Source organism: Grammomys surdaster, unplaced genomic scaffold (assembly GCF_004785775.1).
Source record: "Grammomys surdaster isolate TR1022 unplaced genomic scaffold, NIH_TR_1.0 948, whole genome shotgun sequence".
Classification (NCBI taxonomy): domain Eukaryota; kingdom Metazoa; phylum Chordata; class Mammalia; order Rodentia; family Muridae; genus Grammomys; species Grammomys surdaster.
In genome coordinates, this window is record NW_021605367.1 from 1,068,772 (window position 1) to 1,083,756 (window position 14,985).

The 14,985-nt window shown below is 55.0% G+C and overlaps 2 protein-coding genes across 6 annotated transcripts in view; both read right to left on the bottom strand.

Moving 5' to 3' along the window:
- Nucleotides 1-1,145: 1,145 nt before the first annotated feature.
- Abtb1 (ankyrin repeat and BTB domain containing 1) lies at nucleotides 1,146-7,284 on the bottom strand. Of its 5 annotated transcripts, none has more exons than XM_028782957.1 (12): nucleotides 7,112-7,281; nucleotides 6,159-6,263; nucleotides 6,031-6,086; nucleotides 4,900-5,044; nucleotides 4,605-4,764; nucleotides 4,459-4,504; nucleotides 4,119-4,235; nucleotides 3,913-4,031; nucleotides 3,659-3,757; nucleotides 3,395-3,562; nucleotides 1,814-2,014; nucleotides 1,146-1,727 (listed from the first exon to the last, which is right to left on the bottom strand). In XM_028782957.1, exons 1-12 carry the CDS (start codon nucleotides 7,165-7,167, stop codon nucleotides 1,521-1,523), a joined length of 1,479 nt encoding a protein of 492 aa, XP_028638790.1. In that variant the 5' UTR covers nucleotides 7,168-7,281; the 3' UTR covers nucleotides 1,146-1,520. The 5 variants fall into 5 exon arrangements, with proteins under 5 accessions (XP_028638790.1, XP_028638791.1, XP_028638792.1 ...); XM_028782958.1 differs by having other exon boundaries at nucleotides 6,159-6,221; nucleotides 7,112-7,279; XM_028782959.1 differs by having other exon boundaries at nucleotides 6,194-6,221; nucleotides 7,112-7,245.
- Nucleotides 7,285-7,916: 632 nt separating this feature from the next.
- Podxl2 (podocalyxin like 2) overlaps nucleotides 7,917-14,985 on the bottom strand; it is a 24,472-nt gene continuing 17,403 nt past the window's right edge. The window contains exons 4-7 of the mRNA XM_028782978.1: nucleotides 11,168-11,324; nucleotides 10,703-10,764; nucleotides 8,893-9,072; nucleotides 7,917-8,335 (exon numbers count right to left, since the gene is read on the bottom strand). Coding sequence (XP_028638811.1) covers nucleotides 8,126-8,335; nucleotides 8,893-9,072; nucleotides 10,703-10,764; nucleotides 11,168-11,324 — 609 coding nt within the window. The 3' untranslated portion in view covers nucleotides 7,917-8,125. The remainder of the gene's footprint in view (nucleotides 8,336-8,892; nucleotides 9,073-10,702; nucleotides 10,765-11,167; nucleotides 11,325-14,985) is intronic.

The window sequence follows — 14,985 nt, forward strand, 5'->3', positions numbered from 1 at the left end:
TGGGCACATGCGCAGTGTTTGGGGAACTCTTGCCCATTATGACCCACAGCCTGGCTCCTCGGGGACCGTCCCCGTCCTGCTATTTCATCGATGAACCTGGTGGAAAATATGGATTCCAGGGCACTGAAAATTCCTTCGCTCATGTTACTACTGTCTGATGAGAGATGGAAACTTTCTGATTTCAAGTAACATCTATACAGAAGATGGACTTGATTTGATAATTAATCACACATGGAAAGAAATCTACAGTAATTTAAAACTTTTCCTTTACTTTCTGAAATTCAACTCACGTATGAGTTCATGTATATATGGCCTGCATCCCCATCTTCCCTGTCCTTGTGGTTTCAAAATAACAGCCTAAAGATGCAAGTCACTGTCACACCCCAGCATGGCTGGCACCGCCCGCCGGGGGGGGGGGGGCCCGTATCTCCTGCATATGCTTCACAAACACCCTGGCTCGCCACGAACCAGATGAGGCCCTAAGCCTTCTCAGATGACCACACACTTAAATGCTCATCCCCCAGTTTGGAACTCAAGACAGGTAGAGACAGGTACAAAGGCAGAGGCAGTGAGACCTCACTGCCTTGTCTTCCCTTCTGTTTGTGGTGGGCTCAGGGGCAAACTGCCTTCTATCTTTGCAACACTCTGCCAGCAACCCTAACTGAAGGCAACTTGTCCCGGCTGGCAGCTTCAGATCTTCCCTTGTAAGACCAACACACAAGAGCAAAACAAATGGAAATGTGCTGACGAAGATGAGAATAATCTAGAAAGTTCTGGAAAATGGCAACCACAAAGGTGAGGAGATCTGTGGCACTGCAGAATAACAAGCACAGACTGACAGCTGTCTAGCACTGGGGACAAAGCAAAGGTCTATGGGAGTCAATAGGCCTGAGGGCATCCATATTCCTCTAATGTCCCCCTCTCTGCAGTTAGGCCATGGTGTCACACCTGTTGTGCTGAAGTGGCAGGGGTACAGGCCTACTGGCTCAGACAACCTGTTCTCCAAGCCTTTGGGTCACCCTCCTTGGAGTGTCCTGCTAAGAATGCCCAAGTGCCCTATCCACAGTCCCCAGCTTCCCCTCCTCACCAGCTCCACTCCCCAAAGCCTGCCCTCCCAAGCTGTACCCCAACACAGGCTCAGGACCCCAGAGTGAATTCAAGCTTTATTGCCACACACTCCCTGCTTCCTGTCCAGCCCTGTACGTGGAAATAGCCGAAGCAAGCCAGGGCTGGCTGAGAGCCAGGAGGGAGCAGGTAGGGTGTTGGGGGAGATGGGGTTCAAAGCCTACCATACCCCAGTTTTCCCTGAGTGTTGCCTGCCCCAAATCTTGGGGCTACCTTGTGCACTGGAGGAGGAGGAGGCTCATCCCAAGAACATCCTGTTCCCTAGGAACCCAGTGAGTCCCCTCTGCCCACTGTACTGCCATCAAGCGTGCAAGAGCAACAGTTGCTGCATGCACACACTGCGCATGCCTGCCACTGTGGCAGCCCTGGGCCACAAGGCTGTCAGATGGAAGGGCTCAGCAGTCCAAGCCAATGGACACAAGCAGGTCCTCGAGTGCCCGCAGTCGCTGCTGTGCCTCTTCAATGGCACTGTAGGTCTGGACTGTGCTGGCCACATGGAAGCGGATGTCATCAACAAGTGGAATGGAGTCTGTCTCCTGCCGGGCTGCTACAGCTGCTGCCTCTTCCCGCACTGCCTCCACGAAGTCCTCTCGCTCTACCAGCTGTAGAAAACCAGATTCAGGACAGGCTGCATCTCAGCAGGGCCGCATCCCACCCTCACGGGCTCCACTCTAGCACCCCTACCCACCTTCTCTATGACCTTGGCCATATACTCGGTACACTGGTCCTCCAGCCGGGCCAGACGGAACAGCTTGGCTATGCGCCAAACACCCACCACACTGTCCTCCTCCAGCAGCTGGGCCAGGCTGCGGCCACACAGCCGCTTCAGGCCAGGTAGAAGGTACATGTCAGCCACACTCAGCACATCATAGGCCACCTCAGGAGGCAGCTGTGGCACAAAAAAAGGGGACAACAGGACACCAGTGATCACCAAGGGCTCCCAGAGTCCGGAGAGGACACCTCAGTGGAAATACAGGAGACTCGCATCTCTGGAGCCTGGCCAGGGTCCCTGAGGGTGCAAGGGGCAGAAGAAAACTCAGGGGAGCGGTCCCACGCCGCAGACAGGCCAGTGCTTAGGGCTACAGGCCTTCCAGGAAAAGCAGTGTGGGCTCAGTCATAGACCTGAACCCTCCCCATCCAGCAAGGGATCCCAGGCAAGTCCCTTCACCTCTGTACCACAGTCCCCTCATCTGTGGAGTAGAGACACCTATGCTGGCCTTGAAAGACTTGAAAGAAAGTAAAGTGAGCTGGAGGATTCTATCCAGTCCACAAGCTTGGCCACGGCTCCTTCCACTGTGGAAGACCACACAATTTTGAGGAGGGGACAGCTAGGCCTTGCCTAAGACCAAGGGTGCAGCTTCAGCCTGACCCTGGGTGGCCTAGGACTCAGCAGAGGGACTATGCCACCACACTTCAGGCTGTCACCCTGCTATCTACCTAACCTTTGGTCACATGTACAAGATTCAAGGAAACAGTTATTCTCCATCTTCTGGGGGGATACATGAAACACGGAGCAGGTATGTAACTTGCCTGAGATCCCACTGCTCTTGAGAGAGTCGCCTACTGCTAGACCATGTTCAGAGGCCAACCCCCACTCTGAGCTATAAAGAATGTTCTTGGGGTATAAAGCTTCTTCAGGAGTGACACAGGATTTCAGACTCAACCACAGAGTGAGTGGCAGGCCATGAGAAAGGAAGTGAGGGAAAGTAACAGAAGGAAGGCCTGTGACAAAACCTAATACAGAGGGGGCAGGGTGGTGGGAGCCAGAGGGCCAGGACTGGGGTCAACAGGAAATGGTGTAGGGACACACATTCCTGTGGCTCCATCTCAGTTGTAAAGGACAAAGAGGATGGGGGAGCCACAGCCTGGGGGTCAGGGCCACCAATTCTACAAAGACCTTTCCTGGAGAATAGCATTCTCAGCTGAACAGCCCTGAAGATCCCATATGGCCTACCAGCCTTAAAACATTACCTTCTGAGGGAAGATTTGTGGGAATGCCCTGGAGAAGCCAGACAAAGGGACACCCGGGACCCCGGCAAGCCACCTCGCCCCTCAGACCCAATGGAAAACACACTTCTTCCCTGTATAGTGCCCCGCTGCACTGCCATGCACACATACCAACAGAGGGAACCTTTGGCACTGTCTACAGCCACCCACATGCCTGACTTAGAAACTCTGAGACAGCTAAGGGCAAGGACTGTGACAACCCCACTGCAGACAGCCCAGGGCTCCATTCACAACTGCCCTCCCACTGGGTGCCACACTTCACCTCTGTATGGTCACTATATACGTAGTACAGCACGTGAGTGAAGATGTCCGGGGAGATGTCATGCAGGGTGACAACTGGGGGGTCTCCAGAGGCTTCGGGCTCCTCGCTCTCTTGAAAGTGGTCATCCAGAAGGGCCCGGAAGTAGTCACTCCGGCCACAGAAGAAAGCCTGCGGAGAGCAAGTTCAGAAAGTACCCGGGCTGGAATCTGCCCCCAGGGAGCTAGCCCAGGACTTGAGCAGTGTGGACAGGAACGGGACAGGTACCTTGTGGCAGAGGAAGCTGGAGTCCGCCACTCGGAAGCAGATATCAGGGCAGCTGCTGAAGCCATCGGGACATGGGAAGGGCAGCTCTCCAAGGTCACCCTGGTATAGGAAAGGCGCCCTTCAGAGCAAAGCTGTTCATGGAAGGAAGCTTCTAGGTTGGCCCAGGAGGGAAACCCAGCTCTGTGGAACCTGCCCTTCCCAGCGCCATCTCTAGACACCCCTCCTGTCCACCAAGCCAGCATGCCCTTCGGTACCTGCAGCTCCGGTGGCAGGGCACAGTCAGCCAGCAGTGCCATGTCTGCCCGTAACCGGGGATCTGCTGGAGGCGGCTCAATAGTCAGCACCTTCACACATGTGCCAGGCTTGGAAGCCACTGGGGGAGAGGACAGTAGGGACTCAGAGAGCTGGAGCAGAGCTGCAGGCTGTAACCTAAGACCTTGGACTGAGACCCTGTACACACCAAATTCAGACACCTTCTCACACTTAGCCTCCAGGTCGTCGAGCAGGTCCCACAGCTGGCACTGCTTGGCCAGGCGCTCACAGTCGCTTACGTGTTCCACACCGATGTCCAAGCGGCCTGGGGGATTTAGGAGGCTGAGTCAGGACCTGAGAGTGACTCCTACTCAATACCCTGGTTTCCTCATCCAGAAGGACCTAAGACCTGCTCAATTTGTAGATGGGACCTGTTCTCTCCAAACAGGTTAAGTCATGCTGGGCACACTCCTCCTCCCCAAAGGTGACATCAGCTCTGGGCTACCCTGGGTGTGCTGCTGTCCCAGCCCAGGGGGTCGGTCAGTCACCTGTATACAGATACTGCAGTAGAGCCCCAAAGGCCACCGGGTTGATCTGCAGGCAGAGTAGAAAGGAAAGGTCAGAGGCTACCACTAAGCATGAACTAACTGCTCTTCCAGAAGCTGGCATTCTCTCCCAAGGCAGATGGATGTACCAGTGGGTGCCGGAGAACCACGACGCTCTTGCCCTTCCACTTGGTGTCCAGCATGTTGGCAAAGTAGGTACTTCGAACACCGAGGATACAGCGATGGGCCCGGAACGGCTTTCCGTGTACCACAAAGACCACATCGCTGTGGATGCCCTGTTCCAGAAGACTGGGAAAAGCCAGAAGGGTTGCATCATCCAGGCAACTGCTGGTTCACCAAGACCACTCAGCACACCCACCCACCTGAACCCACTGAGAGTGCAGGGCAAACCCACCAGTGCTCCAAGCCCCACCCCCAGCTCACCGCTGCAGGAAATCGTCATAGTAATCTCGCCTCCTGCAGGATGCAGTGACCTGCTTGTAGTCTCTCAGTGCACGGCGAATGGGGTCGCTCAGCGCTCCGTAGAGACACCGTTCTCCATCAAAGGTGTTGGCCTCACAGCGGGCTCCTACGAAGCAATGCTCATCAGTCAGAGTCAAGGGGACACTTAGTCTCTGGCCACCCCTTCTCCCCAGCTCCAACATGTAGGGCCCAGAACCTAGAGGCCTTTCCTTGCCAAGGTGGCCCAGACAACCCTTTGGTCGTTGGGAAGGCCAAGGGCATACAATCTGGGCACTTAGATGTAGGCATATTCATGAATACATATGTAAATACGGGACTATACGAAGCTAAGAGCAGACTGGCCTGTAACCAGCCATCTTGACGACTAGTAGTTCCCTGCCCCAACTTAACCTATACTAGGGCATATGAGTACTACATGTGACAGCCTCCATTATTACAAAACAGAACCAAGGGTGACTATGGCGGTGGCTGCTACATGGGGAGGCTGTGAAGGCCAGTGCGATGGCTAAGTAAAGGGACTTGAAAGAAGTGGGAGATGCACAGATCTAGGAAGGAACTCTAGTCTAAGCAGGAGGTATTGCAACTGAGAAGACCCTGAGGTAGGAGATGGGTTGGTCTAGTGGGTCACTAAGGGCCCAAGTGTTGATGGGCAGCCAGCAGGTGGGAGACCCAAGGAAAGCAAGGCAAGAGGAGTTAAGAGTGGGTCTCAGAATGTAGCCTTGACTAGCTTTGAACTTCAGATAATCCCCCTGTCTTGACTTTCCTCTCTCCCAATAATTCAATTACAGGAATGAGCCACCAGGGCCAAGTGCTTTTATCCCAAACACTCCTACAGTCCCATCAGCTTTGCTGTGGAAAGATCCTCCTGCTGCAAATATGGAGGTCAGAGAGTCAGTTTAGCAGACCAATGGTGGTATACCATAAGAGACAGTCCCAGAACTGGCCTAGGTGTCAAGGGTAATGTGAGAAAGTGGACAGAGGGTTCAAGAGTACCATTTGTTGACTTTAGGGAGTTAACACGAAATTAAGGGTGCATACAAATGTAGCAAGGTCTCGGAGTTTACAGACAGTCAGACCCTGACCCTCTCTCACCATTAGCCAACAGGTAGCGCACCAACTCCTCATGCCCACAGAGGCAGGCATAGTACCTAGGAAAGGGGGAAGCTGTCAGTAGGGTAGGCCCACCCTGCCCACCCAGCTACCCCACTGCTCACACTCACAAAGGGGTGCTGTCCCACTTATCCCGCACGTTCACCTCCACGTCTCGCTGCTCCAGTAGGTACCTGGGCAGGAAGTTCAAAGCCTGGGTCAGAATTGCTTCTGATCTGAGAGAGAGACAACCATAAAGGAGAAAGAGGCCACATCTCTCTGGGTTAGGGATGCTTTTGAGAAGGGCAAGACTTGGGACTACACGGGTCAGCAAGGGTCTGCAACTGTGAGTTAGGTGATGGTTTCAGGGATAGAGGCCAAGCCCCAGGTTCAGAAGGCTGAGAATTTGGTCTTATAATATTTAGGAGAGAAGGTGATGGTGCCCCTAATTCAGCCTAGGAAGACGACTGCAGAAAGCCAGAAGAAAGCGGATGCAGGCCCGGGGGTGGGTGGGGGGAGAGACAGAACAGATCTATGGAAGAAGTGTTAATAACAATTGGTAAGATGTTGAAGAGAAGAGGTCATGAACCAGAAAGCCATCACTGGAACATGGCAGCCCAAGGAGGCTATCAAGGCAAGACCTGGGCTCTCAGAGTTGCACTCAAGTTGAGGAACAGATCATTAACTCCGAGGTAGCATCTAGTGTTGAGGACAGACTTAAGGAGGTTTTCGGAGAGGGCTGCAGCCTAGACACCTCTGATGAGGACCAGGGGATTTGAAAGGAAAGGTCATGGGAGAAAGGAGTCTATCAAAGAAAAGTAAGGGCCAGAATCCTTTCTCCCTGCCTGCCCACCGAGACCAGGGTCTCGGCGCTAGGCTCGTAACTGGCTGCACCAGCAGCGCCTGCGTGTCTTGTAACCTCCACGAAGAGGAGTCATTTCCCTGCACGGAGTTAAGTAAGGGACCTGGAGCCCGATCTCTTCTGGGCTTGGTCAGATTCGGGAGCCCCACGGCACCCGACCGCACACCCGTGCTCGATAAGCCCTGCGTACGCCTGCCCGCCTCCTGGACTTCAGGTCCTCACCGCACACGGCCCACGTCCCCCTTCCTGCAGCTGGCAAACAGGTCGCTGGTGTCCATGGCGAAAGAGGCTGGACCCCCGGCCGAGCGATCTCGGGAGTTGTCTGTGCCGGGCCGGATGTAAACACTCACCGCCCCGCCCCTCGCGGCACCGCCAAGCTATGCCCGCCAGCGGCTCCGCAGCGGCGCCTGGCGCCCGGAGGACCGTCCGGCCCGAACCCAGCCCTCTCATCCAGCAAGGCCGCTTACCAAGGCCCCACCCATTAACTTAACCACGCCTACTTAGCCTCTGGGGACCTCTAGCCTTCACCCCGCCCACTCGTCTAGAGGACAACTCAGTTCTCCCAGGTTCCGCCCATTCGCCCGGAGACTAGCTCACTACCGAGACCCCAACCCCTCAGTAGAGCTTCACCCGAAGAGCAGTCCGCTGCAGGCCCCGCCCACATTACACGGGATCTGTTCTGAGGACAGCACCTCCCCCAGGCGTGGAATATTGAACCTTAACAACGCCTGTCCGTCCTTAGACTTGTCCGGCTCAGGTCCCGCCCATCAGGCCGAGGCCTCGCCCACCAGGACCTTTCCCAGCCTACTTCAGGCTCAGCCCACCTGGCCTGGATTCCACCCAGAAGCCCGAACACTCCCTACACTCCTCCCACTTGCCCCTAACCACGCCCACAAACTCCAGAGAATTCCCAGCCCACCCGCTCTTGCCCCGCCCAGCCAGCCTCCCGTGCCCCACCTACTCATCCAGGCCCTTCCCACCCACTCCCCGGAGTGCGGCCCTCTGGAGGCAAGAAACAGGCATGAAGGCGGAGCGGCCCGCGCGTCTTGGCGGCTTTAATGGAGTCCGGGCGCGGGGAGCACGCTGGCCTCGGGCAAGCGCTCGGGGCCGGGCGGGGCGGGGTGGGAGCTGCGCCGCGGTCGCCTGCTGCGGTGGGGAAGCGTGGTGGCCCGCGTGGAGGGTCGGGAGGGGCGCGGGGCCGTGGCGTCGGGCAGTCTCGCGCCCGTGGCCCGGCGCTCACAGGTGAGTGTCCTCCTCGAACACGTCCGAGTCCTCAGGGTCGCGCTTGCTGCCCATGAGCGCGCTCCAGCTGCTCGGGCCGTTGATGGCCCCACCGTTCAGGCTGGGCTGCTTCTCCTGCATCTCCGACTGGCTGTCGCTGGCCACGTCCAGCGTGGGATTGTCGTGGCAGCCGTTCTCCACGAAGCGCAGCTCCTCACCGTGCGACTGCAGCAGCAGGAGAGAGCGCTGGGCGCGCGCGCAGTGGCTGACCACGCGAAGCCCCCAGGCATTCCCTTGGGGCTCAGAAGACAAGTGCTTGCAGCTCAAATCTAAACTTCTGCTCGTTAAACTCTGTGACCCCGCCCCCGTGTCACCTGATCCCTTCCAACAGCACATTATACAGGAGACAGCCCGAAACTCAAAGCACATGAACTAGGGCCGAATGAGCAGGGCCTGCCCCCTTTCTCTTGTGCAGGTTGCAGGAGCCCTTGGCTCTTAGGACTGGAGGGGAGCCACTGCTCTCAAGCCTTGCAGAATGGGGCACTGGGGTTAAGAAGAGCTGGAGAAGAGGAGGGACCCCTTGGTGAGACTTACATCCATCCCCTCACTGTGTATCTCCTCAAAGACACAGTACCAGGCTCAGGGAGGTAGATGGCAGGCCCCAGCCTGGCACTGAGCACAACTTGAGTTGGTACAGGTTTCTAGGTGAGGCTGTTGGGTAGCACTGGCTGATACTAGCCACACACTGCCCTTCATTCCCAAGCCCTACTTGGCCTACTCACCACGTGTTTCAGCTTGGGCATCCGGCGCTGCCAACAGTTGTAGAGTAGGCCAAGCACAATGATGATGAAGCAGATGACACCAATGATCACCAGCACTACAAAGAGCGTCCCGTAGTCACTGCGCACCTGGGTGGCCCGTGCCTGGCAGCTGCTGGTGGTGGAGTAGTTCTGGATGCCAATCTGAGGGTGGGGGTGCGGGACCAGCCATCAGGAAAGTCCTGAGAGCTAACATCCCAAGGGTAAATTAGAGCCCCTGACAGCCCTGGGACCTGGACCTGTGCTGGGGGGCTTACCATTCTGTCCCTATTGGTCCATCTAAGAACACTTCCAAGCCTCTCCCAGTGGCCACATTTTCAGCCCCCTCACATCCTCACTGTGTTTCTGCCCCAACTCAACTTTGAATGCACCAGCTCTGACCCTGCACAGCACCGAGACGTGACAGTCATGGCCCAAATAGATGGGGCCCCACACCTGTCCCCAACAGTTCCACAAAGCAACAAGGCATCTGGGAGACTCTCAAGTTCACCGCACAGAGTCAGAGCCCTGAAACAAGCTTCCTCTTTAGGGGTAAGGTAACATCATTCTGGCCATCCATGGTAGGCCCAGCATCACTGGGGCCTCGGTGAGGAAGCCAACTGCAGCCCACAGCTGGGGTCTCCAGCTTCTTCCCTTTCCCAGTGGTAAGCTCACAGCCGGCATGTGCCTCCCTACTGCAAGCTGCTCTAGCTGGCTTGGCTTCTCTCTCTACAGTCCAGCTTCCGGAACCAAGAAAAGTATTGTTAGTGAGCTCTGGGGCAGGGGCTGGCTTCAGCTCCTCCCTCATTGTGTGAAACCCATGCAGGTGTCCACTGTCCATCTGTGTTCCTGAGCCCAGATTTGGAGATCATGAAGAACCTGGTGGAGGGGGAACAAGACAGGCCCCACCCCTACCAATGCTTCTGCAGGGGAGCCCGAGGAGTGGGAGATGTCACGAACTGCAAACAGCCCTCTCTAGTTAGAGGTGGCCCTGGTCAGATGTGGTCTTCTGGCCTCTGCTGGACCACGGGACACATACGCTGGAGGTCCAAAGCTCCAGGAGGAGAGCTTTGGGAGTCATTCAGGCAGCTCGGCAGCTTTCCACCCGGCAGGCAGGTCCTTGCTACCTGGGTGGTCTGAGGCAAGGCCTGACAGCTCTGGGCTTTGGCTCTCACCTCATTTAATCCTTACAACCCATGGAGTGGAAGAGGGGTCCACAGGAGATCTAGTATAATCTGACCCTTGTAAACATTGGACACAGGCTAGAAACACACAGCTCCCTTGCATGTGACATGCTGGGTGCTGTCAAACACTCAGTCCCTCTAAAGGTGAGAGCTAGCAGGGGTAGGGGTGAGGATCAGGAGTGTTTGATATCTGGACCTCCAGCTTATGTGTCCCATAGCCCAGCAGGAGCCAGAAGACCACATCTGATCAGGGCCACATCTAACTAGGGAGGGCTGTTTCCAGTTCCTGACATCTCCCACTCCTCAGGTTCCCCTGCAGAAGCATTGGTGGGGCAGGGTCTGTTTTGTTCCCCCTCCATGTTCTCCACGATACTTCAGACACCATCCCATTTAACTCCCTCTTCCATGGCTGTCCTCTAACCATGGCCTGGGAATGTGCAGTCCTTTTGCTTGAGTGGTAACCTGCACACACTCTTTGTCTGGGGATGGCCAGAGCCCTGAGACACACCCCTGTCCTGGACTAGGCTGTAAGTTCTTCCAGGCACTTTCTGAGAGTCAAGGATGGTAGACGACACTGCAGTGGCCACCAGGTCAGGTCCCCACACACTTACCTCCTCCAGACTCCTGCGGATGCCACTGAGCATGGAAAGGACATCTTGCGTGGGGACCACCCCTGGAGGAAAATGCCATCATCACCACAGCACCTTGAGGTGTCTCCACACCACCCAACCCTTCTCTTACAACAAGCTGCTCGAGCCTCCTCTGCTGCCCTTCTGTTTCTAATCACAGAGAACCTCAGGGCCCATGTATGTCCCCTGCTGACCTGCTTCCCATTGAGCTGATCCCCTGGGAAACTATATGCAAGGCATGATGCTAGAAGTCACCTCGGCAGCCCAAGGGTCCTGCTGTCATAGTGTGATGCCCATATCTGTCTCCTCATCCCCAGAACCCAGGTATCACCCCATCCAGAGCCTTGCACGAGCATGCCTGTTAGGTTCCTAGCTTTATGGCCCTATCTGTTCTTTTCTGAGCCTCCGTTACAGGCCTGTGGTGGGACACCTCCCCCGTCTGCTCACCCTGCTCTCCTACAAGAGTCATCAGCAGGTGCTGCTCTTTCTCACTGGGCTTGCTCAGAGAGATATGCCAGTCCCCACGGTGGCCACTTCGGTGGCGTGGCAGTACCTCTTCCACCAGGGCTAGGAGCCGTAGTCCCCGGTGCCGCCGAAACACTTCCTAGGGGTTCAGAGGAGCCAAGCTCAAGGATGGATGATGATAGCTCTCATCCCAGATCCCAAAGGCCTAGATGGTCCTCTGGCTAGCCTGGTCTGCTCTGGGGCCAGATGAGAGCAGGGCACAGGCAGATACAGCTTGTTGGTTCACTTCCATCTCTAAGTACCATGGTAAAGGTGTGAGCCTGCCCCAAAGTCAGTCAGGTAGAGGGGACATGAATCTGTCCACTGACAATGACAACCCCTTAACTGGAGTTTGTACCATGATAGCCATGGCAAGTGTCCAATGCTGGAAAAGACAGCATTAAGTCCCCATGGCCACCAGAGAGCAAGGAGACTGAAAACAGCAGGCTCCTCTGCTGGTCATTCCACCATGTGGCTATCACTGAGCCTCAGGGGAGTGATGGGAATGCCTTTACAGCAGGGACTTGAAAAACCCATAGAGATGACTCAGAGTACCCTGGAAACTGGCCAAGGGAGTGGGGTGGGGTGGGGTGAGGTGGCTTCTTTCCCCTCAAATTCTCTACCTCACTGTTTAGATGATCATGTCAAGTATAATTAGAGTGTAGCATGAAAAACACAGTCCTCCACAGGAACTCGGTGTGGCAGAGAGAGGCCAGGCTGCTGCCACCAGGCTCATGCCTGCTGTGTGTAAGAGGGACCCTCCTTTCGCCCTTGGCCCCTCTTCAGCAGCTTCCCCCTCTGGTATATGAAGAACTTTGTCCCCATTTCTCTAGCTTCCAAGAGTCCCGACTAGATCCCTCTCCCAGATGCTCAGCTCCAGGATGTGGAGTTACAGACATGGGTGCCAGGCCTTCCTTGTAACCCTGAGGCAGAGATGAACTGCCACTCTTGCTGGGTTCCTACCTAGGATGAGGACCTATCCCTTGGTGGTTGTGCCAACCTGACATCCACCAAGCTGACTTTGATGGCCGGGTTGTTCTTTGTGAACATAGCAAATGCCAGGTGCAGCTCAAGTCTAGACACAGTAGCTTCCTGGTCAGCAGCTCTGTCCCAGTCAATCAAGTCCCAGGGTCAAGTGGTCACTGTTGTTACTGATGTGAGGACAGAACAGGCTTCTCCCTGCCTGCTGCCCTGCTACATGTATGACATCCTTTACTGTGTATCAAAGTCTCCCAAACTCAGTTAGCTAGAGAGGGAAAACACTGGCTTTGGAACTAAATGCACCAGGGTTCAAATCTTGTCATTTCTTAGCTCTGACCCAGCAACATTCTGAGCCTCAGTTTCCCCATCTGAGATGTGGGCTACCTCACATCCTCAACTCACTCAGTCACAGACTGGAACGGTAGCTGTTCCAGGTCAGCCCTACTGGTAATCCAGCCCTCTGCACTAAAGCAAAGGTCAGCTCTCTTCAGCCCACCCTGATGACCACCATGTTCCAGCCAAAGGGCAGGATCTTCATCTCCAGGGGAAAGAGTGTCCTGGCTCCTAGACGCCAAGGTCAGCTTGGCATGTCTCAGATAGAAAACAAGAGAAGCTGGCTAGCCTGCACCACTCTTGCAGTTCTCAAGCACAAAGTTTAAGACTGTAGCTGCTTCTTGTGAAGCCGTCTCTGGGGGCAGTGGGCACATTCCTCCCTATTCTTTTGTCTGAAGACGAGGGCTCTGTGTGGCCCACCACCTTCAATGCATGCTACCCCATTCTCTTCAAACACAGGTCAGAAAGGAAACAATGGATTACTGGGTGAGAGATATGAAGTCCACATACAGCGCTTGGGAAAGGATACACCAACAGCACTGTCTCTCTGCCTCGAGAAGATGGAACATCTCCTTTCTGTTTTATCTTCTACCCCCACACCTCATGCTGGGAATGAACCCAAGATCTTGACTCTGCCTAGCAGCACCACAGAATGGACTTTCTGGGTTCCACCTGGCACCACCCTAGCCCTGGGAGCTCACATTTTCAAGAGTAAAACAGAGTGCCTGTGACCATGAAGATGTCCAGCACAGCTGTGTGTGGGGTTATCAGCTCTGTACCCCAGAGTTAATGAATACCAGTGTTCATGCAAGCACACTGATTATATGGAGACACCCAACCTCTGCCCTGCCTTGTCTTCCAGAACACAGACGACAGATTAGAAGAAAGGACCTAATGTCATTGACATTAGGAACTTTCAAATGAAATAGGCAAGGAGCTTGTGAGCCCGGGAGCCACAGTCAGAGGCTAGCCTTAACTGTCAGCTTGACATAACCTAGGGCATCTGAGAGGAGGAGCCTCAGTTGAGGAATTGCCTAGAATAGGTTGGTCTATAGACATGCCTGTGAGAGGTTATCTTATCAATTGATGCAGGAGGGCCCAGCCATTGTGGCCTGCCCCTTTCCCTGGGCAGATGTTCCTGGGCTGAATAAAAAAGCTAAGTGTGAACCTGAGGGCAGGCCAGCAGGCTGTGTTCAGTCCTGGGTTCTGCTTCATCATGCCCTGACTTCCCCCAGTGACAGACCACGACCTGGAACCATGACGGTTCTTCCTCAAGTTGCTTTCTGTCAGAATGTTTTATCACAGCCACAGAATACAACGAGGGCACCAACCATCTCAATCACATGGAGGTTCAAGAAGCCATCGGGGGCTCAGACATGGCCTGCTTGGATTGATGGCCCAGCACATGAGCTATACAAAGCTCTGAGTATCTCCGTTTCTCTCTTTGTCTCTCTCTCATGCACACACACACACACACACACACCACACACACAGCTCTCCCATTAGTCTTCTGATGTCTTTTTAAAGAACTGTGAACAAACACTAACAGATGTTGCTTCTAAAAAGCCTAAGATAAAACAACTAGGACGTGGAACATCCTTTGAGGGATGGGATCTGTGGGACCCAGTCTGGCTCTCAACCCTGCTTCCCGTCTCCGCTGCCCCCATGTTGCAAGGATTGCAGGCATGTGCACTACACCTCGACATAAAAACAACTCTCAGGAAAAAAGCTATTATTGGGCAACATGTGTCTGATTGTACTCCAGTGCTAGGAAGGTGGGTGTGGGAGGTTTGATTGAACCCAGAAAGTCCAGCCATCCTGGCCAATGTTACAAGATCCTTTCCCAACAAAACCCTAAAGACAAAAAGAATAGGTCTCAGTCTCACCAGAGAGTAAGTAGCATGTAGTACATCAGAACAAAAGAGTTCCTTTAAACGGAAGTAAGGAGAGCTGGGGACGGAGCTCAGTCGGTGAAGTGCATCCCTACCATGCAGACCCTGAGTGCTATGACACCTGATCCTTGACATTGAATGAAACCAGGCCCCAAGATCCCAGGACCAGGGAGGTGGAGGCAGGAGGTTCGGGAGTTAGAAATCATCCGTGGCTACATACTATGTTTGAGGGGGGAATGGGGGGGAGACACAAAACTACAGAAAGCAAGGAGGAAAGAGTCCTAGAGTTTTAAGTAACAAAGACCTCTTTTTGGTTTTCCCTAAGTGGTAGGTGCTGCTTTAGCCCTGGGCTGGGCTGGCCTCTCTTTGGCAAGAAGCCCACTGCGGCCCCTCCCTCTGCGCGGCTGGCCCTCCCTCTGCCCGGCTGGCCCTCCTTCTGCCCGGCTGGCCCTCCTTCTGCCGGCTGGCCCTCCCTCTGTCCGGCTGGCCCTCCCTCTGCCCGGCTGAACCCCTCCCTCTGCCCGGCTGGCCCCTCCCTCTGCCCGGCTGGCCCTC